We start from the raw sequence: 26,122 nt of genomic DNA, 5'->3' as shown, positions 1-26,122 counted from the left end.
CAATTGTAAAATTGTTTAAAACTGGACAAAGACAAATTTTTCAATACGATTATTTTTTTAATCAAAAAGGTATTTTATGAAAAAATAGGGTAGCCACTATTAAAATGGGAATTTGTAAATGACAACCCGAAACCAATTTTTGCCGCCTATAATAATTATTTTTTTTTTTTCTGGTGCATTTAGATTTTTCACCAGAATTAAACAAATTCATATAAAAAGCAGCCGAAAAATGAACCTTTTTACTTTTTTAGGAAATAATTATAATTCATAGATTAATGTTTTATTTGTATGTACATTCTCATTCATTGACTAATACTGTGCTGATTGATGTTGTATTGTATTTTGTGATTGTATGTTTGAGTGTGTTGTTTTCTGAAGCAAAACGAAAATAAAATAACTGATTTTGTTTTCGTGAATAATAAATGAAAAAAAGAGGTAAGGAAAGAGATACCTTTGGAGTAGAATTGAGAGGCTGAGTGGTAGAGGAAATTTATAGCTGTGGTACCCCTGATTTTTTTCAAATTGATTCGCTGGCCGGAAAAAATAATTCCTAAAAAAAAGGCAAAGGCATATTAAATTAGTCTTGTACATTGATGTTGATTTTTCGAATATTGCCAAAGAGCCGTCCAGGGACTATGCCCCCCTTGCCCCCCCCCCCACGCTACGCCATTGGTGCCATCTCTTAAATACTTGCAAATACTTGGCAATCTTACTCAAATGTTTATAAGAAACCTTAAAAATACTTACTACTTTTTTTAGACAAAATTCATAATATTTAATAGAGTTAGGGCCGGGCCGGTTTGTTCACACTCGATTATCTTTCAATCGAGAATTTTTATATGGAATAATCCTCGATTAAAGGATAATCGACTGTGAACAAACTGGTCCTTAAAGGCTTAAAAATAAATACATTAAGAAATTTAAAAAAATCAATTGTTATGTGGCAAGTAGGTATATCCAAAAAAAGTTTTCGAGTTTTCGAAAAATATCTCTTTATTACCTGTATCACCCAAACTAGAGCTCATAGAAAAAAACTGATGGCAAATTTGAAGTAAGCGATGCCAAATTAAAAGAACACAGTTAAGAAACTTCACAAAAAAAGTGCAATTTTGTTTACCACTGTTATCGATAAATTATCAAAACTATCGAAAAATAGAAACAACAAGTAGGTACAACAGTTAGATTTGTATGAACTTTTTAAAAGATTCATATAAGAAACCATGAAAGACCATAAGAAGATTCAAATTATTAAGATGAACATTCATCTCTGCTTTATCGATGGTATTAATTTTAATTAAAATCGTTTACAAAGTTCAATTCGAAAAGAACAATTACATAAATGTTCAGTATTAATCAAACTAATATTGCGTAGGTACTTATTACGTTAACAGCAATACAATTATTTAGTTAATAACAATACAACATTAATTGGCTTCTTATTTATCTACGTTAGAAAGAAAATATTATGATGCCTAAATCGAAAAAATATGTTCTTAGTTCCCTTAACCTTAACTGTTATCAGTACTAAAATTGATCGATATTATTGAGGAAAAATAAATTTTATAGAACCATGGCAAATCTTAGTCAAAAACCATTTGTGCAATCAAACCAACAACAAAAAACTTACCCACCTTACTCTCGTTCGTCTTAAAATGTTTTTATATTTTATTTTTATTTATATTTTTTTTATTTCCAGAGATGTAAATATTTGTTCCTATTATCTTTTCAAGTTAATAACTCAAGAGTAAGGCGAGTGGGTGTCGCCAGCCTCGTCGATGCTTACAAAACTTAAATTTTCTGAACAGTCTGTGATAATATCTTAAGGTGACATCAAGTATAAAATAATACAGGACCAACAAAATTGGACAACTTAATAAAAACCATTTTTCGAATAAAATTCGAAAATTGTCCCATTTAAAATGGTTGACAATCGAAAATTGGATTATAAAGGTATTAAAAAAAAAAAAAAAAAACAGTTTAAGAATTCAAATAAAAAAAGGTTATAGTGTTTTAAAAAGATAATATTTAAAATAAAGAGAAGTATTTTTGTACTAAAATGTTTGCAATCTTTGGTTCTCTTCAAATCGATATAATTATGGCTCTTAAAAATGGCTTGAAAAAATAATTTATTTTTGAGTGGCAGTTAGGTACGTTGGTTGTTTTAAGTTTGTGCGTAAGAAAAAGTTCAACGTTTGTTGAACTATTTTTGTTTACCATATGTTTAACAGCAGGTGTTTTAATAAATAACTTTACGTTCTTTAAGAAAAAAAAAAGCATGTTTTATCTATTAACGGAATTAAACATGGATTGCCACATTTGTCGAATGCACTAGTCACTAATCATTGCTTTTAAAAAAATCAAAAAACAATAGAATTCAGTTTGAATACTTTTCTGTTTAAGAAAAAAAAAAAGATAAAAACAGTTTTGCATTAAATGAATTTCAACTCAATCTTTTAATTACATATAGCTTTTAATCCTTTAATTATTATTTTTTTTTTTTTTTTATTTTTAGAAAAAGCTTTTGGAATAAGACACTTGCAATGTACTCTTATCTTTTTTGGATTAGCCGTTTCATATGCGCTTCGTGTAAACATGTCAGTTGCTATTGTAGCAATGACAGACAAATCTGCAGCTTCTGAACATGGAGTAAGTATATAATTGCAATTGTTTGTTGAAATAAATCAGAGATTAACTTTTATTTATGTTTATTTTTTGATTCTAGATTTTCTTTGTTGAATTTATTTTATAATTCGTTGTTAAAATTATGAATGTTATTCGTTCTATTTTTGTTAAAACCCATAACCTACCTAAGTTTTTAACTCTAATTTTTATCCGAATTTTTGTCTAAATTTTTGATGCTACCACTCAATAAAGAACCCAAGTTTCCAAACTAAAATTTCAAACACAAATTTTTTAAATTGCGGAACGGCGAAATTTTGCAAGGTGTTCCTGGTATAATTAGTGAATCTAAATCCCAGTTATCAACGATCTACCGTAGTTTTCAGAACGCTAGCGATGAGGGAAGTAATCATTTTGTGGCAATAATTCTCAGTTTTCGATTCTAAAATCAATAGCATCATCATAATTATCTCGTTGAATCTTAAAATTTCTCCGGATGATAGGAATTACATAATTTTTTTATATATAATAAAAATTTTTTAACATTTTTTAAAAAACAAGTTTATAGGTATGCCATTTTGGATAATATATAAAATTCATCAACCCGTTTTCGCAAAATTGATTTTTCAAAAAAATTTTTTTAGTATTTTTTAAAAATCCAAAAAAGGGGTTTTTTGAAATTCTTATAAAATTTTTATGTAACCATTTATTTTAGGTTTTCTGTATAAAAAAAAAAAATGAAATCGGCTTTTAGTGGAGTAACTTAAGCAAAATATTAGGGAACCCGGCCGAACAGCTCTGATTTTAACGATTTTTTTTTTCAAACATAGGTAATTAAAAATACTTTAAAGTCTATAGATTAAAAATTGCCGATGTTGCCGTATTGTTTTTTAAGATTAAAATTAAATTTTTTTTCGAAAAAAAAACATTTTTTTTGCTTAAATTTCATAAAACAAAAGATAGCAAAAGATTCCCTAGTTAATTTAAGGAAAAAAAAATATGAGGGATTAAGGGACAACCTTCCATCGTTTAAGCGATAAATGCAATTTTCTAACATTCTGACCTCGAACACAAAAAAAATATTTTGAAAACAACGGCAACACCTACAATATTTTAAAATACATTTTTAAAAAGCCAGAAGCTCATTCTTATCTCGAAAATTTAAATCCACTAAATTTAATTAAGAGTTTTTGAAAAAATGGTTAAAAAAAAATATTATTAAAAAAATTTAAAATGACTTTTTTCCAAACTTTTTCTAATAAAATATGAATTTATTTTTAAAAAAATTTTGGCCATAAATATTATCAGTTGAATTTGAAAAAAAAAAATTAAAAATTACTTCAATTTCAATGGTTTTTTTTTTTTATAAAAACTGAATTTTTTCATTGAAATAATTAATTTTCTCAAAGACTTTGGTAAATAATAACTTAAAATTTTTGCTATTTAACTTTCAACAGTAAGGGTTATTTAATTAATAAAAAATAAATTTATGTTTAGATGTTGAACTTTAAAAAAAAGTAAGTAAAATTTTTTTTCAAAACTTTTATTAAAAATAGTTCTTCGAAACTGAAATACTTTTTAATTTTTTTCATAAATCGTAATACATATTGATATTTCCTTTTATAATTTCAAATCATAATAAATGCGGCCAAAAATATTTGAAAATAAATGCATTTTATATTACGAAAAAGTTTGACATGTTAAAATTTTTTCAAAAATCTGAGTTCAGTTACCATTCTTACAAAAGCCCTTAATTCAATTAACATAATTTTAATTTTAAAAATATGACTAGGCTTCTAGCTTTTTAAAAATGTATATTTAAATATTGTAAGTGTTGCCGTTGTGTTCAAATTTTTTTTTTGTGTTTGAAGTCAATTAATAAGAAAATTGCATCTATCGCTTGAACGATGGAAGATTGTCCCTCACTCCCATATATTTTTTTTTCCTTGAATTTCCTAGAAAATCTTTTGGCATCAATTAAATTGTGAAATTTAAGAAAAATTTTTGAAAAATTTTTTTTTTGTTCACAAAAATCTTTAATTAAATTTAAAAAATCAAAACGGCAACACCGGCAATTTTTAATCTATAGACTTTAAAGTATTTTTAATTACCGACGTTTGAAAAAAAATATCATCAATATCTAAGCTGTTCGGCCGGGTTCCCTAATATTGCCAATTTTTGAGCTTTAGTTAAGCTATGATTACACGGTCAACGAAATGGGTCAACGCGTTGACTCTCTGACGTAAAAATGACGTCACAATCTGTCCCAAGAGTGTCACGTCGTGTGATCGTCAACGAAAACTGCTGTCATTGCATTGACGGGTACGATGACACTCGCGTTGACACACATTTTTGGGTCAACGCATTGACTATTTTCGATGACCGTTTAATCTCTCTGTCATTGCCATTGGGACGCGTTGACAGGGTTTTAGGACTGGGTGTCATCGCAATGACCCTGTCCCAGCGTTGACGCGGCAGAATTTAATACCGTGTCATCGTTTCAGATTGACATTGTTTTTTGTATAGAAATGTTATGAAAGTTGGATGGGGAAAATATTTTGTAGGGCGATTTTTTGAATGGAGTACCGTTTTGGAGGGAGGGCGGTTCTCATTTCACCTTTTTGTTATTTTTTTTACAAAAAAAAAAAACTTTTCGGTATGGCCATGGCATCCATGTTGGATGCAAAAATTTTTTTTTTTGCAAAAAACCAAAAACCATTTGTATATTCCAAACTACATTTTAAGACCATAACCATTAACAGTGGGTGCGGCGTTCCTATGCTATAAGCGTTTGAAGGTGGCCATATTGATTTTTATTCGATTTTTTTTAAATCAAATGTCGAAACTTTTTTAATTTTTTTTTCTAATTTTTCGACAAAACTTTCTTAATTTTACATTTATATTCGTTCAACAATCTTATCAGCAATCATTTAAGACTTTCATCTTACAAGTGCATTGAGTATATCTCGAAATTTTTACATTTCAATGCAACCATGTCAAACTAATTTTTGTTTAATTTTTCTATGAGAACTTTTTTTAAATCTTATTTTCTCCGCTTTTTTTTTCAAAATATTTTTGGAAAATTTAAATTTTTGCTTTATGTCAAACAGTGTGATCAACATAGTTTTGCGAGTCAACGCTTTGACACTGCTAAGTAAACGTCACGTTGACACACCTGCGCGTCAACGTAATTTAGGACAATATTGACGCAATAGTGTCAATCGTGTGATAGTCAATGTTTTAAGCATTGACATTGTGAACGTTGACGGTGAGATGACAGAGAGAATATGGATTTTTTCTTGACGTCAGAGAGTCAACGCGTTGACCGATTTCGTTGACCGTGTAATCATAGCTTTACTCTCCTATTTGTCGTTTTTGAGAAATTTGTAAATCACAAAAGCCGTTCTACGGCAGATATCGTTCATAGGTATAGAGATACCAAAAATATTTTTTTTTTATTTCAAAAGTTGGCTCTTATGTGTTATACTAAGCACAAAATTTTTTATCAAAATCGTTAGAGCCGTTTTCGAGAAAAAAAAATACTTTTCTATTTTCGTTATATGACAGTTGCCGTTAGTTTTGGTATTAAACAAAAAAAAATCAATTTCTCCTCTAGGGAATTACTAAAAACTGTTTTTATACCAAGTTTGAAGAAAATTGCTATATTAGTTTAGGCTGTAGCTCGGCTCGAGGTACATACAGACGGGCAGACAGATAGACAAATAGACAGACGGGACCATTGAATAAGAAGAACAGGAATGGGTGTTTATCCAAATCAGTGAAGCCGTGAATGATTGTATCGCCTTGTCATCGCCAATAAAAATGAGTTCACCCCTGGAAAACTAGCTCGAAATTTGACAGAGTATTCACCAATTTTTTTTAATTAGTTTTTTGGTGTTTCACTCACCAACTCTATAGGTGTGATATACACCTCCTCTTCCTGTACTTCTTATTCAATGGACGGGACCCATTCTGGCATTCTCCATCATCGTAATGTCATGTCTGATTGTTATCTCGAGTTCGATTTTTTTTAAAGTGATAACGTCTTATAAATCGATGAACTATGGCAGCCACAGCCACCACAAAAAAGTGACGCCATTTTCTAACGTTACACTCTCGCACTTTCGCAGTGCGGCAAAAAATTTCAATTCAAAATTAAAAATAAACTATTAGAGATACAAAAATCTTCTTTAGCTTATTTGAAAGATAATAACCTAAAGCTTAATCCAAATGAAAGATTTTTAAAAATTCCGTCATTCAAAAGGGTAAACAGGGGTAAAACCGTAAGATGAAATTTGGGCTAAATTGATTTTTGCTATAGATAGATGAGATTAATTTAAGAATAACCGCATTTAAGAAAAAATTCTAAAAATTTTTTAAACTAAGCTATAACGTTTTGTTTGAACGTTGTACACGTGTTGAGGCTATGACAAAATGATGATTTTGTCTTTTGACAATTCTAAAGATGCCAGGTGAAAGATGAGGGAAACAAAATTAGGGGTCTGATACGTACCGTAATCTCACTCTGGAAATTCGACATGGTTGACTTTAAAAAATTTTAACTTCTCTTGTAGACATCTTTGAAATGAGATTGATACGTCAGGTGAAAGGTGAATAATAAGTTTTCACATGGTATATACTTTTTATTGATTGTCAAACAAAAAAATTGATTCCATAGCCTGAGAACATAAAAATAAATGTTTTTTTTTTTGCTTTTTTTAATGAAATTTGATCGAGTTCAAAAAATTCTAGCTCTTTTTGTAAATGTCTCATAGACCTGATCGATATATATATTTTGTGCTAAGACAATAAGCTTTCAGATGGTATAAAATCTTGTATAGGTTGTAAGGGAAAAAAATGGAATTAATGACGTGAGAAGATAAAAATTCATGTTTTCTTTGCTTTTTTTGATGAAAATGATTGTTTTCAATAAATTATTTTTATACTCTTTGCGCATTGTAAAAATTTAAAATTGGTTTTATTCTTACAAAGAAATACTTGGCTTTTAAATCGCATAATTTTTTTTGTAAGCTTTTACAATAAAAAAAATAATATAATGATAAAATAAAAAAGGTATTTTTTTTTAAGCTTTTTCTTGTAAATTATGATTGTTTGAAATAAGTAAACGCTTCAATTGACTCATTTTAAACAAAGTCCGTAAACATCGTCCGTAAACCGGCTTTACAGACAACCTCTTTTTTTTCAAATCCTAAACTTTCTATATAGTACCTACTTATATCGCCCGCCCCCCCCCCTCAACTACGATTCTGCAAGAAGCAGAATGTCGAAAATCAGATTAAGATATACTAATTTTATCATTTTTTGATCCTGCGCTGATTGTTTTCCATATAGTTAATAAAAAATGCCTATATTTGCTGGACTAACACTTATTATGACCTATTTCCATTCTGATACCTCATACCTATCACCAGTTTTAGAAATATTAAACGATAACTTTACTTAAAATAACGAAACGAATAATAAAATTAATAAAACTTTTTAATTACATTTTTCAGGTCTACCTATGGGATGAAAAAACTAAATCCGTTGTTCTAAGCAGCTTCTTCTGGGGCTATGTACTCACCCAAATCCCATCAGGCCAATTGGCTCACAAGTACGGTGGTCATAAAGTTTTGTGCTGGGGTATATCTATCTGTTCGGCGCTAGCTGTTTTAACACCACTTTGCGCCAAAATAGGTGGATGGCCTTTTGTGTGCGCCATGCGATTAGCTCAAGGATTTTGCCAAGGATCGGTTTTCCCATCAACTCACAGTCTTATTTCCAAATGGGCACCAATCAAAGAACGTGGTTTATTGGGAACAATTTGTTATTCTGGATCTCAACTAGGTACAGCTTTAATGCTATGTGTGAGTGGAGAGATAACAGCTTCGTTTATGGGTTGGCCTGGAATATTCTATGCATCTGGAGGTATTGGATGCATTTGGGGATTGATATTTTATTTTTTTGCATCAAGTTCACCAGCGGATAACCGATTTATATCAGAGGAAGAAAAGTTGTATATTGAAATGTTACCTGTTCCAAGTGCTGAATCACCTAAAGATCCACATGAAGAGGAATCTAAACAGAAGTTTCCAACTCCATGGTTAGAAATTATAACATCAGTGCCATTTTATTGTGTTCTGGTGGCACATGCCACCAATACTTGGGGTTATTATACCCTTCTAACTCAAATTCCTACCTATTTAAAGAGTATCCTTGGAATGGATATTAAAAAGAATGCTCTCCTTTCATCACTGCCATATTGGGTAATGCTTGTACTCAGTTATTTCTTCCTGTTTGTTTCGGAAGTTTTAAGAAAGACACAATGCATGAGTTTGTCGGTAAGTCGTAAATTCTTCAATACTATCGGACATTGGATTCCGATGCTTGGACTCATCGGAATGGGATATATGGGAAAGGATAATGAAACTCTTGTCATTGTCTTATTGATGATAATTGTTGGAACGAATGCAGCTTGTTATTTGGGTTTCCAGTTGAATCATATAGATTTGTCGCCAAATTTTGCCAGTACATTGATGGGAATGACAAATTGTGCTGCAAATTTGATGAGTATAATGGCACCTTTGGCAGTTGGATTTATAGTTACCGATGAGGTAAATGCAAAAATTGTTTTTTTATCGTTGTCATTGTTTTAATTTTTTTTTATTTTTAGAAAAATCCAGAACAATGGAGGATAATATTTTTCATAACAGCAGGTTTCTTCTTTATTGGAAATTTGTTGTTTATCAGTTTTGGTAAATTCGAAACGCAATCATGGAACGATCCTCAACCAGTTATAGTCAAAACAGCCAATAACAGAAGTCGAAATTCAGTTTATGTGGATACAGTTCACTAAATTAGAATTATTGATTCACAGATAAAAAAACTGGTGATTAATTTTAATAGAAATAAGTAGGTTTGTTAGATATAAAAAAAAAATTATAATAAGAAATAAAGTATTTTTATATAAAAATTAAAAAAAGAATTGAAATGTATCCTTTGTCATAATTGAAGACATTAAAATACAACGGGATTTTGCAAGTTAATTATATCAAACAAGTAACGAACTTGGTATTATTTTTGTTAAACTTAATTAATATAGGCTTTTTGCATCCTCATGTTTAGCCTTTTTTAAGTTACTTCCAAATGGTTGAAAAAGACTAAAAACAGTATATTTTGAGAGTCCGTATTTTATCCAATTTTAGTCGTATTCAATTGTTCTGGCCATTATTTTGAAAGATAAAGTATCTTTTTTAAATGCTCAAAGGATAAAAAGTAGATCATTTAGTAAAAACATCAAAAATTTCGTTGTCTTTTTTTTTGAATAGTTTTTTCTTAAGTTTTTTACAATATTTTAATTTTAAATTTTTTTAAAAGGATGGTTATCGATAGGAAATTTTCTACAATTTTTTTTTTTAATTCGGCTTGCTTTTCAAGTTATAGACAACATTTCAAAAAGTAACAGAAAAAATCGAAAATATTGATTTTTACAATAATGGTCATTGGTCATATCTTTATAACTTATCCATAGATTCTTAAGAAAACTATCCTTTTATCTTTATTAGAAAGTGTACTATACATGAAAAATTTAAAACTATTCGAAAGATTTTGATTTTTTATTTCAGTAATAAAGTTTTTTTTTGCAAAAATTTTCTTTGAAAATAGATTTTTTTAAAATGTTTTAATACAATGCGCTTCAAGATCTGGAGTGACCCAAAAAATTTATTGTTGAAAACTAGGTATGCTGAGAAAAACAACGACAAAAAACTTTGAAAAATCATATCTCGAAAACGTATCTATCGTAATTTTTTTTAAAGTGATTTCCGAGTCCCTGAGGTCAAAGTACGTAAGAAAAATATAGTGGGATTGAGTGTCCATTTTGGCTGTAAGCCAGTGTTATTAAATAATTACACGGTGCGACACTGAAAATACACCCGTGTACCTACGCTGTTCTTATGGTCGAATAATGCATAAAAATATTTTTGTTATATTTTTGGAACCCTCCATTTTTTTTTTATTTACAAAAAACCATTTTTACTTTTTCAAAAATCGCTTTTTACCCGTTTAATGTCAAAAAATTAAAAACCACACATTTTTCAACACAAATAAGCGTAGTATGTATATTTAAAATTTATATTCAATTCAAAGTTATATAATTAATTAGTTTTTTGTTTATTTACTACAGTACTTTTTCTTAAATCGGGAACACGTTTTTTGAATATCGATGTGACTTGAAGAATGAATACAAAACTAATTTTTTATATAACTATGAATTAAATTTGCATTTTAAATATGCATGCTATGCTTATTTGTGAATAAAAATGTATGTTTTTTAAATTTTTGACATTAAACGTGTAAAAAGCAATTTTTGAAAAAGTCTGAAAAAATGACTTTTTTTACCAAGCTAAATCTCTAAAATTATAACAATTAAAAATCTGAAAAATTTTCACTTATTAAATTTGAGTCTGTAAAGTTTTAAATTTTTTGAACGAATGGTTTGGCTGGAATTTAAAATTGATCGAACAAGGTCCAAGAAACCCCAAGTTATTCCCATAAGACACTTCAACCGCTTGGCGGCACGGGTTAGAATTAAGTTAGAGACTTGAAACTTGGAAAATATATTTTTTTTGTTTATTTCCAACCATATAAGATCCTAGGAGCATAGAAATTCTTATTATTTTAAAATAATGAACACCCTATTGTGCACCTTGCAATTCACATCATGAAAAGCCACATTTTCTATTTACGAAAAAATAGCATAGATTCCGCAGTTTTGGTCAAATTCAATAAAAAAATACGCCAATTTGTGCCTAAATGTATATTCTTTCAGAATATAACCTTACTTTATTTTTTTGTTTGTTTTATTTTGCAAAAAAAAATTGGGTAAAGTTGAAAAAATTGGGAAAAAAATCACTTTTTCAAGATTTGTGGGATAAAAACCTACACTTAATTTGTTTAAACAATAGACTTATATACATCATTCAAAAGGTCTGGAAATCCTCTTTCCAAAAACATATAACATATTGAGATTTGTTAGAAAAATGACTGAAATATTGATAGATTACATCGTAAGGTCTGTAAAAATGGTTTTTTGTAAATAAAAAAAAAAATGGAGGGTTCCAAAAATATAACAAAAATATTTTTATGCATTATTCGACCATACGAACAGCCTACACTATGTTATTTCTCGGGTGTATTTTTTTTTTTTTATTTTGTAGCACAGTGTTATTTTTCATAAAAAGCTTGAGCATTATAATAGGTACTTCTATCGTAAAAGCAAGTAGGTTCGTCCGACCCAATCGTGCGTTTTAGTTTAGTACAATAACAATTCGTCCAGTTATTGGGGAATTTCTCAATTTTAAAGGTAAATTATTACACTTTATTTTATTTGAATGTTGTTTAATGGAGTACTCAATCTATGTACCTTTTAAAATCGAAGTTTATTTTGAGAATTCAAAGATAAAACTTTATATGAGCATTTAGTTTCTAATTATAATCAATAAATTAAAAGATTTCATACCAAGCTTTATTATTGCAGCTCTCTTTGATTCTCTAAAATCTTTTACTAAGGATCTTCGCATCTTATTTTTCAAATTGTCCAGACTTCGCAAACATAGACTTCAAGATAGTGAAATTGCTCTTGACTGTTATTTCAAGTTCGATTTATTTTAAGTTTACATTTATGTAGTTCTTTATTACAAGTAAAATTAAATCTAAGAATAAAAATTTTATATTTTTAATAAAACCCTTAAACTTTCAAGTTTTTTTTTTTTTTCAGTGCAAAGACAAAAAAACAAAAGTTTTAACATATGACGCAGTTATTATATTATTTGAACGCATTTAACCTTTGAAAGAAACAGTACGATACGCGTATAAGAAACTTCTCAAAACAAAACATATTTTTTTCCTTTGGCATCTCTTCTTTTTAATTATAAACTAATTATAATTTTTATTTAACCATTGTTTTATATAAAAAAAAAAGCATTATTAAGTATATATTTATAAATTTTATATTAACTTTACTCTACCAATCATTTGTATAAAAAATTTAATAATAAAATAATCTTGTACTAGTATTCAAAGTTTGTTTAAAATTTTGTCAAATTTTGCGCTATAGACTAAGTAGCCGGATTTAAATAGGTAATTAGATAAAAAAAATAATGTCGTCAATCTATGTTATTCATCAAAATTTAAATATTTGTTCTTCTTTATCTTTCTCAACTTAATAACGCATGAAATTAAGATGGGTGGGTGTAGGATGTTGGTCTCGCTAATGATGCTTACAGAAGTTATATTTGTTAAACAGTCTGTGATTGTATCTTTAAGTGGCATCTAGTATAAAAAAAAAATACTGGACAAAATTTAAGGCGGAATTTATTAAAATTGCATATATATCAGAAGATTGGAAATTGAAGATGGTAGACAATCGTAAACTCGATTATAAAGGTATATTTTGAAATGGGGTTTTAACTGAGTGAATTTTGTTAAATATGTTTTGAACCTTCGTACATGAGGTGCCACATCATCAATAACATAATTTTCCATTACAAACTTTAACATTTTATGTTTTTGTAAACAAAGTGATGACAATTTCGAGTACGTTAAATAATGTTTCATATTATTTTATACACTTGGAGCTCATGAAATTGTATTAAAACTATCGAGTTTGTAGAAAAAAAAAATTAGATTTTAAAAATTTCTGAATTAAAAATTTTAGAAGATAACAATTTAAAAATTAAAACTAGATAAGACTTTTATCTGTAAGTACGTACCTTTGGTGAGGAATGGTGTCAAGAAAGAATAGCAGAATAGCTGAATTTGCAAAGATACATCCCATTATGCTGAAAATGTTAGTCATTCGATTAAAGTAATTATAAAGAAAAATATTTGACTGTCACTGAATTTCTGCTACGTTTCAAAACAAAACCGACTTCATTCTTAAATGAGGTATAAAATCTGATTAAATGGAATGTACTTTTTTCGAGGTTTTGAAATTACAAGAACAATCTTAGCTGCAAAACATACCTTATAATTTTTATAACAATTGATCTTATCTTCTTTATTAAAAGGATAAAATTGAAGAAATAATTTAAATGAAGGATTCGCAGAAACTAGTGTCAACAAAATTTTCACTACTGATCAAGATGACTTTGGGACAAAGATGACTTTGGGACAAGACTCTGAACGAAAAAGCACTAATTAAAATAAAATGACATTTGCAAATATGTACCTACTTAGATTAAACGTCAAGGCTTGTAATGTTTTTTAGTAAAATTTGTAAACTCTAAGTTATAGACAGAAAATGAGCTGGAAACTTATGTCGTTTTCGATTGGAAACACTCAAGGATTCACTCATTCTGAAATCCAATAAAACAGTTTAAATCGCTTCCACTCAATTCATTTTTTTTGTGTTTGTGTGTTTTTCTTTGAAATTTCAAATGTCAAATATTGATACATATTAATTTATTTTTCTTTCAAATATAAAAATCTTTAAAATTGTTCAAAAATGTTAATGCTCAACAAATTAATGGTGAAGTTGGCTTCCAAAATATTTTAAATAAATTTGAAAATTATGTCGTTTTCGATTGGTTTCACTCAAGGATTCACTCATTCTGAAATCCAATAAAACAGTTTGAATCGTTTCCACTCAATTCTGAAAGTTTGTATCGGTGTTAGTGAATAATCAAATAAAAAAAATTAATTTTGTACGAGAAAATATTGTTTGACATTTATTTTCTATGTATAAGTAATTTTGAGTCGATTCGATTCGATTCGATTTGAAATCAAGAAGAGAATTTTACTTCTGAGAAGCGTTTAAGCTGTCATGTTTTTGTGAATAAAACGCTTTCAGAAGGCTTCTGAATGCTTCCGGACGCTTCCGGACGGCCAATCGAAAACGACATTAATTAAAAAATTTATTTCGGAAAACAATAATTTATTTCAAACAATAAAAAAAAACATTGATTGAGTGATTAATATGACTTCCAAATATTGATGTGTTAGTGCTTCTTGAGTGAATTCCGATTTTAAATCGAGAAGAGAATTTCTCTTCTGAGAAGCGTTTTGGCTGTCATTTTCTTCCCAATAAAACAGTTTTAGAAGACTTCTAAATGCTTCCGGACGCTTCTGGACGTCTAATCGAAAACGACATTAAAATAAAACAACGCGCAGTTGGCAGTAATAAATATTTTAAAGAATTAACCCTCTAGGCACACCTCTTTTTTGTGACGTGATAGGCACACGGGGGCGAATTTGGCTTCTACTTTTTCATATCGCTAGAACTTTTTTATGTCTCCTATTTTATAGAAATAAACGATATAAAATTGATGTAGAATATTCCCAGGAATTCGAATATTATTTTCAAAATTCCAAAAAATATAAATTGTCACCATTATAAAGAGACTTTTTTGCATCCAAATTTTTGAAAAATTGTTATTTTTTAATTTTTGTAGTGCCAAATTCGCACCCGTGTGCCGACAGAGGGTTAATACCAATTGTCACTTTTGGTTTGGGACAGGAGTATGAAGACTGTGATCAGAAGTGATCAAAACTTGAAAAATCCACAATATAAATAAAGTAAGAAATAATCAAGGTTAAGATTTATTTGTTTCATTGATTTACTCAGCTATGTCGCCCTTTAAATCGTCTCTTGAAATGCCGAAAATTGACCTGGAAGTTACATTGATCTAATAGTTCAATTAGTGGGCAGTTAAATTGGCCAAAGAAGCAACAGAAAATGTTAACATTCTGTTCTAATTTTATAAAACTAAATTTATTTCATTGTATATTTACCTGACTTCGGTACGAAAGTATATGTATGATGAATGTTTATCTATGACATCACAGCTCAGCTCTATGAAGCCAGAACTGCGACCTCAACATTTTTGAACCAAATTTGTCTAATTCGTCTGTCCACCCAAAATATTCGTTTGTTCCTTCAAAAAAAATTTAGAGCACATTCTTTTTTTCATATAGTTAGTTTGAAAAATGAAAAAAAAGCTTAAATATTATCATATGATATACAAACCAAATACTATCGTTTTTCCATATCTCCTATTCAAAACACAAATTTTGTACTGAAAAAATAAAAATTAAAAAAAAAAGTATCCAAAAACGGTATGAAAAGCGAAAAATTTGTTAGAAAATTTTTAATTATTCTTTAACATAGGGTGGACAAACGATAACTTTTTGTTTTTATCCATTTCTCGGGGAAAACAAACGATTGCCGTTTGAAATTTTGAGAAAAAAGTCATTTTGGGCGATTTTAAAATTTTCAGTAGATATGTACACTGTGATGTATGAGTAATTTTTGTTGGAAATTTTGAAAATTTGTTTTTTTGAATATCTCCTAAGCGGAGGTGGACAAACAATGATTTTTGGTTAACTCGAGGTGGACAAACGACAGCAGTTTGAATTTTTGAAAAAAAAAAAAATGATTATTGGGGATTTTAGGGGAATTTCAATTTTTCAGTGCAAAATTTGTTTTTGGAATATCTCCTAAACGGTGGTTGGGAAAACAAAATTATATAGAATGTATATAGAACTCAAGGTAGACAAACGGTTGCAGTTGGTTATATACGTTTTAGACGAGTTTTCATTTTTCAGACTTCTTATAAAAAAAAAACAAGTTGTTCAAAATTTAATTTTGTTTAAAAAATTATAACGCATCAAGTCTAAACTGTGCGAGCTTGCATATTATTCAGAAAGTTTTGGTCCTCCTTCAACAAATTCAAAACCATTGATCTCTAATCCATCGTCTAACGATAAACCAATACCAAAGACATTTTTAAGAGATTTGTATAATTCCATTTATTGAGTAATATTAAATCCAACAGTTTGTGTTTGAACTCCTTAAAACTATTCAAGAACCACTTAATTATTTCTTACTGTAGATAAGAGTCTAAGGACCATTAAAAAAATTCTTTTAAATTACTTTATGTTTTTATTTCTAGAAAGAACCTTCGGAATAAGACACTTGCAATGTATTCTTAACTTTTTTGGACTTGGAGTTGCACATGCACTTCGTGTAAATATGTCTTTAGCTATTGTAGCAATGACCGACAAATCTGCAGCATCCCAATACGGCGTAAGTATAAAATTGTTTATATTTGTAAAAACAAAGATAAAATATTCTTATGGTTTAAATATCACAGAAAAAGATTTGATTATTTATTTATTTTACTAGGTATATAATTTGTTGCATTGCAGAATTAAATGTTGTTGAATTCATTCATGCGTCATTCTTTTAAGATTATTTTTAATTTTTCTTTAATTGTTTTAGAATTATGCGATAAAAATAACAAAATTAAGGTTTAACTTTGAAGTATTTTGGGAATAGATGCATTTCATCAGAAAACCAATAGATTTCTTAATTTTAAAATGTTGATTCATAATTCTGCAGATTCCAAATCCTTTTTGTTTCTTTTTCAGGTATTTCTATGGGATGAAAAAATTAAGTCTATGGTCCTGAGTAGCTTCTTCTGTGGCTATGTATTCACTCAAGTTCCATCCGGACAAATGGCTCAAAAATATGGTGGCCATAAAATCTTATTCTGGGGAATCTTTATTTGCTCAATCCTAAATATTTTAACACCAATTTGTGCTAAACTGGGTGGATGGCATTTAGTGTGTGCTCTGCGATTAGTCCAAGGACTCTGTCAAGGATGTGTTCTTCCAACAACGCATACTCTTCTTTCCAAATGGGCACCAATCAAGGAACGTGGTTTACTGGGAACCCTTTGTTATTCTGGTTCTCAGTTTGGTACAGCTCTAATGCTGTGTGTGAGTGGAGAAATATCAGCCTCGTTCATGGGTTGGCCAGGAATATTCTATACATCTGGAGGTGTTGGTTGTGTTTGGGCATTACTATTTTATTTCTTCGCAGCAAGTTCACCATCAGAAAGCCATTTGATCTCCGAGGAAGAACGAATGTACATTGAAATGTTACCTGTTCCCAGTGCTGAATCACCAAAAGATCCAGCCGAAGATGAACCCAAGCCGAAGTTACCAACTCCATGGTCACACATATTGACCTCAATACCATTTTATTGCATTGTAGTTGTACATTGCGCCAACAGTTGGACTTATAACATCCTCTTAACCCAAATCCCAACCTATTTCAAAAGCATTATGGGAATGAATATTAAAAAGAATGCTTTACTCTCTTCACTGCCATTTTGGGTCATGGTAGTTACAAGTTATTTCTTCATGTTCATTTCGGAAGTTCTTAGAAAGACTGATTGCATGAGTCTGTCGGTAAGCCGTAGATTCTTCAATACTATTGGAAACTGGATTCCAATGATCGGACTTATTTTTATGGGATATATGAGCAAAGAAAATGAAACTCTTGCAATTATTTTATTAATGGTTATTATGGGAATGAAGGCAGCTACTTGTTTAGGTTTTATATTGAATCACATTGATTTGTCGCCAAATTTTGCGGGCACATTGATGGGTATGACGAATGGTGTTGCGCATATATCGAGTATATTGGCACCTTTAACTGTTGGATTTATAGTTTCCGATGAGGTAAGTATATTGAAAACATTAAAAATGCTATATTTGATATATTTTTTTTTTAGAAAAATCCAGAACAATGGAGGATAATATTTTTCTTAACAGCAGGATTGTTATTTATTGGAAATCTATTGTTTATTACTTTTGGTAAATTTGAAACACAATATTGGAACGAACTTGAGCCAGTTGAAGTGAAGACATCAAAAAACAATAGCCAGCAATCGGTTTATAAGGACACAGTTCACTAATGCAGTATTACAATGGTTTATCAGTCTATTTGTGATTGATAGTTAAGTAACTGTTGTTTTCTAGTCACAAATTGATTAAAAACTTAATAAAAACAAATTTAGAAATTTAGAAATAAGTTTATTCGATAAATGAAAATGTTGAAAATATGAATTAAAGTTTGTATTCTATACACATAAATCTAAATGTACGACTAATTGAATAATTATACGAGTATATAGAAGTGACACCGGGGAAAAAATCTGCTATAAATGAATATTGACGAAACTGTTGCCCTACAGGATTATGTATTCGATAGCCAAAAAGTACCTGAAAAGGAATTTTTTGTTACGTATTAATACGTTGACTGCCAACGTGCAAATTTAAAAATATTACTAAGGTGCCAACTTTATCTTTTTGGAAAAGCATATTTTAATGTATGTTTGATGTTAGTTTTTTGGAGTGAAATTGGGCCATTTTTCAGTGTTTTTGAACCATGACCACCGGTGGGTCATGTGGCCTCCTGAGAAAAAAATTCCTGGGTCAGATAACAGCCAACGTGTTAGCCAAAAAATTGTTTTGTGTTGCGTTAAAGTATTTGTTTATTTATCGTTTTTTTTCAATATTTTTAAAATAAACAGAATCTAAAAAGCTAAAGAAATTTTAAATGTTTACTTATTATTTGACAGGATTTTGTTTTTCTGATTAATTGTGAACACTGACGACAAAGAAGATGAAGTTGTTTTTTATATTGAGTGGAAGTAGTGTTATTTAATATATCGATTTAGGTGTGTTGGCACCTAGGCCAAAGTTTTAATCCACATTATTTGCACGTTGTTCGCGTCCACTGTGGCGTATACGTGTTTTTTTTTTTAAATTTATTTATTGGATGTTTTCTAAACTTCATTTGATAGAGAATTGGAAAGGAAGACGATTGATAAACCTAGAAATTAATGTTAAAAGTGTTTTATAATGCTGAACGGAACGCGAACTTATACGACCACTCTAAAAAAAAAATTGTCACTATTCAACAGCGACCAGAAATAACAGTCAACCTTTATTTTCAATCGGTTTCTCTCTGAGAGATACCACATTACTTTAAATAGTTTCGGTTAAGGTTTGAGATTTATTTTTAAAAATCAAAAATTAAGGTTATCGGTTGAGATTTATTTTTTATTTTTTAAATATCTCTCAATGGTTGAGATTTTTACAAAAAAATAAATGGAAAAGGTTAACCTTTAACCGTTTTCGCTGAAAATAAATCAAAAATGGTCAATTCAAAGGAAAATGTCGAATATGTTAAGAATGTCTTTATATTGCAAAAATAAATATGAAAAGGATGTTTTTTCTAAGTTTATGTATTAAATAATGTATGAACAAAATAGACTCTCAAAGTTCTTTAGACCCAAGATTATATCTCTTTTCGTTTTCGCCCGCCCAACTTCAAACGGCTATATCTCGGAATTTTGATGCCAAAAGATAGCGGGGATTCTAACCTACATTTGGGTACAACTCCCATCCTTGTAGGAGCACGCGTTCTCAAACCGGGAGAACTTTAAGGTAAAAAAAAAGTTAAGCTCGATTCTGAAAAAATAGGCATGATGTGGCGGTTTAACATGGAAGATGCTTTTTTAAAAATCTGAAAGTGTGCAAAGCGTCAAATAAGAGTTATTAAGGAACCTTTTAAAAGGTTGAGATTTATTTCTGATCACTGCTATTCATATTAAGTTTATTATGATGGGCCGGTAAAACTTCTGACGATGGCCCTGTGAGGTAGATACATACTTGTGAATCTAAGTTTTTCGTAATTTTTTTTTTTTTTTTTTTTTTTTTGTGAAATATTCCATAGAAAGATAAATCGAAACATTTTCATAATGTAAGTATAAAGCTTTAGCTACTTCGTGTATTTCTTAAAACTGATACAAGTGGACTGTGGAGATAAGGTTTTGTTGCAAAAAAAGTTTCACATATTACCAAAAAAAACTGTTAAAAATGGTGTTGCGGTAGTCAATTTTGGCACTATGGCTTATTTATCATGCAAATATTGAATCAATTAAATATATTTTATTTGGGTTTCAATTTTTCACGTAAGAACGTATGAGAGGATTTGCAACTAGTACCGAAGCACCCTGTGTATTAAACGCAACACTTGTGAAATTTAATGAATGCCTTGCAGTTGATATGATAACTAAGAACCAAAAGAGTTCAAATATCTAAGATGAAAGAGTATTTTTTTAAACGCGAATTGCCTAAAATTTAATTTTGGAATAATGGAATATAATGTTGTAAATGATTTGGGAGATTTTTTAATGCTGAGTTTTATAAAAACAATTCTTTTTCCATTTAAGATGCAGATTTTTTAGATTCAGATTGTAAAATATGCTTGAATCAGTTTTGGATCTAATTTCTACCATTTTCAAAAATTGCCACACATTTTTTTCTAATTGTTGAAAAGGTATTTAGAAAATATCATATAATGTATAAAACTTGTCGTTTAGATAACAATAAACTATAGTCTTCATAAGCTCAAGTCCAAAATACCTTTTTTTGTAATTTTGGGCCACTTTTTATTTGCTGCGGTTGCTTTAAGTGACAGTATTAAAAATTTTCAATTAAAAGTCTTGGATTTTATATTTAATATGAAAAAGATTTTTTTATGCTTGCAGTTACTAGCATATATTTCAAGGAAATTTATATAAATCTGTTTTTTTTAAAGCAATTGTAAAATGTAACGAGTGTAACAAATTTTTGTAACGGGTGTGACATTGTATGAAAAAACGTATTTCTTGAATTATAATCATTAAAGAAAAAAATCAGTAACTTAAAATATCAAATATGTACATAAGTACTATACACAGGCTGTCCCACAGTCACCTACCCAAACAAAAACCATGGATTCCTGACGTCATTTTAAGTCGAAAAACTTATGAGGTAATTTTCTCGTTTTCGTCCCGTTTTCGAGTTACCACGGTTTTTATGATTTTTGTTCTCTTTTGCCTTATCTGGCTTTATCTTTGCCAAACTACGTTTGATTTCTATGTTAAGCCTTTTTTATGAAATAAAACTTATTTTTTTTTATGAAAATAAACTGGGCTTTAATAAAAAGCACAAAACAAGTAATACTCATTAACGTGTTTTTTTGACTTAAATTATATGAAAGTATAAAAAACAACTTAAGAAACGAAGAAAATTTTGTTTGATGCAAAATTGTGGAGAAACGGTTGTCTGCAGAAAAAAAAGTTTTGAGACAAATAGGCTAGGCGCACACATGCGATTTTAGTCGCGCGATTATTCAGTCGCAAAAATGGATCACAAGGATTTCAATGCCTGTGAACACACATGCTTCCCGCGATTAAAAATTTGAAAATCGTGTCTACAGTCATTGAAATTGTTGTCATCTAATTTGCGACTAAATAATCGCGCGATCGAAATCGCATGTGTGCGCCTAGTCTAAAACTGTAATAAATTCTTGATTGGTTGTAAAAAAATCTTTCAAATCAAACGTAAATAAGGCCAGTTAAAGGACAAGAGAGCAAAAATCATAAAAACCGTGGTAACTCGAAAACGGGACGAACACGAGAAAATTACCTCATAAGTTTTTCGACTTAAAATGACCACAGGAATATATGGTTTTCATTTGGGGCGGTGACTGTGGGACACCCTGTATACACACTACCTACCTACATATTATGTATGCATAATTAATTTGGCTCAAAATTTGAACAAACATCAGAATAATTGACTTGAGATTTTTTAACCAAATAATTTTAATTTTGGACAAAAATTTAAGGTTGAATTTAAAATCTTCAAAATAATGCTTTCAAAAACCCCTCGAAATTTTTATATTGAATTACCTACATAACATAAAATATAATAAAATTAAATTATTTAAGTAAAAAGAGTTAGTATTTAAGTTATAAAAATTCTTAAACTTTCACATTAATTTTTTTCCGTAAGAACTTAGTAAATGGATTCAAATTTGAAATTTAGTCTAGCAAGCAATAAAATTATTTCAAATCACATTCCAATGACATTTGTCGCGCCATTATTGGTCTTGTAGACCACAGTTTGTCACCTCCTTCTTTTGTTCGCTACCTTAAAATATGATTTAAATTTAAATACTCAAAAATATATAAAAGTAAATAAAAGAATACTTTCTATCTAATTTTGTTTATTGGATAGAAGTAAATATTTGTTCCTTTTATCATTTTCATATATTTTTTGTCGTCTTGCTGATGCTACAAGATAGAATTTTAAATTTTCTAAATAGTCTGTTGCAACATCTTAAACTTAAATCAAGTAGAAAGGAAACAAGAATTTTTTTAGTAGAACTCATTAAAATAAATTGAAATAATAAATACTTGTATCTGACTATGAACAAAAATGGTTGAAACCCGAAAATACGATTACAAAGGTAAGAATAATTTTGTTAGTTCGTCGACTGGCCAAAGAATAACGAAGTTTCAAGATTTCTTGCGAATAAACCTTGAAAGAAAGTTGGTTTGATTTATCCTCTTGGATTGATACTTAAAAACCTACCTAAACCAAAACATTTTTTTTTTATTTCAAGAAAAATCCATTGGAATAAGACACTTGCAATGTGTTCTTATCTTTTTTGGCCAAGCCGTTGCACATTCGCTTCGTGTTAATTTATCAGTTGGCATTGTAGCAATGACAGATAAATTTGGAGATTCTCAGTACGGTGTAAGTAATTATGATTATTTGTACTTAAAAATTTATCAGAGATTAACTTTTCATCTTGGTTGTATGAACTTGAAAGAAGAAGATTAAATTGTTTAAATTTATTTTCTAATTCTGGAATAAATTTATTTAAGTTGTGTAATTCCCTTTTCTTTGTTTTTAGAAAGGGCAACTGAAAGTAAAGACTTTTCTTATCTGAAAGAATGAATGATAAATAACTTTTCATCTTTTTTAGATCGACTCATGGGATGAACAAACTAGATCGATTATTCTAAGCAGCTTCTTCTTTGGCTATGTTACCACCCAGATTCCTTCTGGACAATTAGCTCACAAATATGGTGCTCATAAAGTCTTTTTCTTTGGACTCACCATTTGTTCGATGTTGGCTATTTTAACACCAATTTGTGCTAAACTGGGTGGATGGCAACTTGTGTGTGCATTGCGATTAGTACAAGGATTCTGTCAAGGATCACTTCAACCATCATCGAGTAATCTTCTTTCCAAATGGGCACCAGTTAAAGAACGTGGTTTAATGGGAACTATCAGTTATTCGGGTGCTCAAATGGGTACAGCTGTAATGCTATGTGTGAGTGGTGAAATATCTGCGTCATTTTTGGGATGGCCTGGAATATTCTATGTTTCTGGTAGTGTTGGTTGCCTTTGGGGTCTTCTATTCTACATTTTTGGAGCGAGTTCACCATCAGAAAGTCGTTTTATCTCGGAAGAAGAGAAAATGTACATTGAAATGCAACCAGTTCCTAGTGCAGAATCACCAAACGATACAAACGACGAACCAATACGCAATTTGCCAACTCCTTGGTTAAATATTTTGACATCAATGCCATTTTATTGCCTTATTGTGGTACAGTGTGCCAATAGCTGGGCTTATGATATAATTTTGACTCAACTCCCAACTTATATTAAGGGTGTCCTACAAACGGATATTAAGAAAAATGCCATATTCTCGTCACTTCCGTTCTGGGTAATGCTAGGACTCAGTTATTTCTTCGTGTTTATTTCGGAAGTTCTCAGAAGAACCAAATGCATGAGTATGTCGGTAAGTCGTAGATTTTTCAACTCTCTTGGGAATTGGATTCCGGCAATCGGACTTATCAGTTTGGGGTACATGGGCAAGGAAAATGAAACTCTTGTAATAGTTTTATTGATGATCATTGTGGGAATGATGGCAGCTACATATTTAGGTTTTGTATTGAATCACATTGATTTGTCGCCAAATTTTGCTGGTACCTTGATGGGCATAGCGAATTGTATTGCACATTTGACGAGTATAACGGCGCCTCTTTCTGTTGGATTTATTGTTACTGATGAGGTAATAAGAAGACATTAAATTTTGTTCAACGTGATTACAAAAATTATTTTTTACTTACAGAAAAATCCAGAACAATGGAGAATAGTGTTTTTCCTTACAGCTAGTTTCTTATTTTTAGGAAACTTGTTGTTCATAACTTTTGGAAAATTCGAAACACAATATTGGAACGAACCTCCTCAGCCAGTTATAGTTAAAACATTAAAAAATAATAGCCAACATTCTGTTTATAAAGACACCGTCCACTAAAGTTTCAATGTAACATCGCATCTAATATTACGTTAAGTTCAAAAAAATATACATAAATACAATTTTTAAAAAAATGTTCTATTTTTAAAAAAATGTTCTATCACAATCACAATTCACAATCACTTTATTATTATTTTATGTTTTGCTATATTCACTTTAGAACGCAAAATTATTTTTTTTGCCTCGAATATCTAATACGTTTTTTTACCAAACGCAATTATTTATTAGATTTTCAAAGTCGTTGAGTATTATTTTTTTCTTCCCAGAGATCAGTTGAGTGATCGAAATGCAAATGGTTTGTTCTTGTTGATTCTCATTAAGTAGTATGACCAAATTCAATTGAAATATTATTCATTTTTTGTAGCAGAGATACCGAATAAAAACACAGAGAAAAATAGACCACATAAAATAGAACAAAAACAATAAGATTTCAATAAAAAACAATCGGGTTTTCCTTATTGTTTTAAAATCTGCAAAAAAATAAAAAAAACGATGACCAGGCTGGGAATCGAACTGGAGACTTCAAATCATTAGTCGCCCACCTTACCACCTGAACCAACCTGCCATGAAAATATTGATCGCGATTTTCGTTCTACTGCTAAGTTGCAAAAAAAATCAACTTTTCAGTCAAATTTTAATAAGATTTTCTCTATAAAAATAATAAGAAATCTCCTTAAAAAAACCTTATTAATCGTTGATTTTAATAAGATTTCCTTATGAAATGTATGGACGGTAAAACAATATGACAATCTGTTAGTTTTTAGCGGGTCATATTTTTCTCTGTGAATAGAAATTGAATTTTTAAACAAAAAAAAAACATTTTTGGCCTCAGAGTCACTAAATAGCACGAAGTTTCTACGATTAGTGTTAACAGATAAATTGTCATTTCATTAACATAGCTCAATGAATACCAAAGTACAGGTGAAATTAATAGGTATTTATACTGTGAAAATATTCGATATTATTTGCAATGAGTTAAAAGTTTTCATAACTATTGCACCTTTTCTTTGAAAAAATTTGAAATTCATTTTTCGATGCAAAATTGAAAAAAAAATATTTTATGAAAAATTTTAAACTCTTGTGGTATAAAATAAAATGCACGACTGGGTCGCACGAACTTGCTCTCGGAGTTCACGATGCTTAAATTTTTAGGACTTTTTATATAGAAATTTGGAAAATGTAGGTACTTATTATACAGGGTGTCCCACAGTCACCGCCCCAAACGAAAACCATGGATTCCTGAGGTAATTTTACGTCGAAAAACTTAAGAGGTAATTTTCTCGTGTTCGTCCCGTTTTCGAGTTACCACGGTTTTTATGATTTTTTGTTCTCTTTTCCCTTATCTTTACCAAACTACGTTTGATTTGAAAGATTTTTTTTTTTAAACCAATCAAGAATTTATTAAAAACCGTGGTAACTGGAAAACGGGACGAAACGAGAAAATTACCTCTTACCTTTACCTTTTCGACGTAAAATAACCTCAGG

At 29.6% G+C, this 26,122-nt stretch overlaps 4 protein-coding genes across 4 annotated transcripts; all 4 read left to right on the top strand.

Moving 5' to 3' along the window:
• The first annotated feature begins 1,786 nt into the window (after window positions 1–1,786).
• On the top strand, window positions 1,787–9,593 carry LOC129906354 (putative inorganic phosphate cotransporter). The gene is made up of 4 exons (XM_055982087.1): window positions 1,787–1,950; window positions 2,513–2,646; window positions 8,136–9,233; window positions 9,293–9,593. Exons 1-4 carry the CDS (start codon window positions 1,920–1,922, stop codon window positions 9,473–9,475), a joined length of 1,446 nt encoding a protein of 481 aa, XP_055838062.1. The 5' UTR covers window positions 1,787–1,919; the 3' UTR covers window positions 9,476–9,593.
• Window positions 9,594–12,902: 3,309 nt separating this feature from the next.
• Window positions 12,903–18,445, top strand: LOC129905527 (putative inorganic phosphate cotransporter). Its single transcript, XM_055980999.1, has 4 exons — window positions 12,903–13,065; window positions 16,572–16,705; window positions 17,050–18,147; window positions 18,201–18,445. The coding sequence occupies exons 1-4, from the start codon at window positions 13,035–13,037 to the stop codon at window positions 18,381–18,383; spliced, it is 1,446 nt and encodes a 481-aa protein (XP_055836974.1). The 5' UTR covers window positions 12,903–13,034; the 3' UTR covers window positions 18,384–18,445.
• Window positions 18,446–22,633: 4,188 nt separating this feature from the next.
• LOC129912299 (putative inorganic phosphate cotransporter) lies at window positions 22,634–23,791 on the top strand (the record flags this gene model as incomplete). The annotated part of the gene is made up of 3 exons (XM_055990510.1): window positions 22,634–22,774; window positions 22,931–23,064; window positions 23,297–23,791. Coding segments are annotated over exons 1-3 (660 nt in total), but the record flags the coding sequence as incomplete, so codon positions are not given.
• A 2-nt stretch (window positions 23,792–23,793) lies between these two features.
• Window positions 23,794–24,715, top strand: LOC129905764 (putative inorganic phosphate cotransporter). Its single transcript, XM_055981323.1, has 2 exons — window positions 23,794–24,391; window positions 24,452–24,715. Exons 1-2 carry the CDS (start codon window positions 23,795–23,797, stop codon window positions 24,635–24,637), a joined length of 783 nt encoding a protein of 260 aa, XP_055837298.1. The 5' UTR covers window position 23,794; the 3' UTR covers window positions 24,638–24,715.
• Window positions 24,716–26,122: the final 1,407 nt, after the last annotated feature.

This window comes from Episyrphus balteatus, chromosome 1, assembly GCF_945859705.1.
Source record: "Episyrphus balteatus chromosome 1, idEpiBalt1.1, whole genome shotgun sequence".
NCBI classification, from domain to species: Eukaryota; Metazoa; Arthropoda; class Insecta; order Diptera; family Syrphidae; genus Episyrphus; species Episyrphus balteatus.
The sequence above is the reverse complement of the archived record's forward strand: the minus strand, read 5'-3'. Positions and strand labels throughout refer to the sequence as shown.

What these genes read in the sequence shown, in the direction of transcription:
- LOC129906354 (XM_055982087.1), top strand. Translation starts at nt 1,920, where the DNA reads ATGGTTGACAATCGAAAATTGGATTATAAAG. An exon ending in TCGAAAATTGGATTATAAAG is followed by an intron (nt 1,951 to 2,512) that starts GTATTAAAAAAA and finishes TTTTATTTTTAG; the next exon opens with AAAAAGCTTTTGGAATAAGA. An exon ending in GATTTATAGTTACCGATGAG is followed by an intron (nt 9,234 to 9,292) that starts GTAAATGCAAAA and finishes TTTTATTTTTAG; the next exon opens with AAAAATCCAGAACAATGGAG.
- LOC129905527 (XM_055980999.1), top strand. Translation starts at nt 13,035, where the DNA reads ATGGTAGACAATCGTAAACTCGATTATAAAG. An exon ending in TCGTAAACTCGATTATAAAG is followed by an intron (nt 13,066 to 16,571) that starts GTATATTTTGAA and finishes TTTTATTTCTAG; the next exon opens with AAAGAACCTTCGGAATAAGA. An exon ending in GATTTATAGTTTCCGATGAG is followed by an intron (nt 18,148 to 18,200) that starts GTAAGTATATTG and finishes TTTTTTTTTTAG; the next exon opens with AAAAATCCAGAACAATGGAG.
- LOC129905764 (XM_055981323.1), top strand. Translation starts at nt 23,795, where the DNA reads ATGTACATTGAAATGCAACCAGTTCCTAGTGCAGAATCACCAAACGAT. An exon ending in GATTTATTGTTACTGATGAG is followed by an intron (nt 24,392 to 24,451) that starts GTAATAAGAAGA and finishes TTTTACTTACAG; the next exon opens with AAAAATCCAGAACAATGGAG.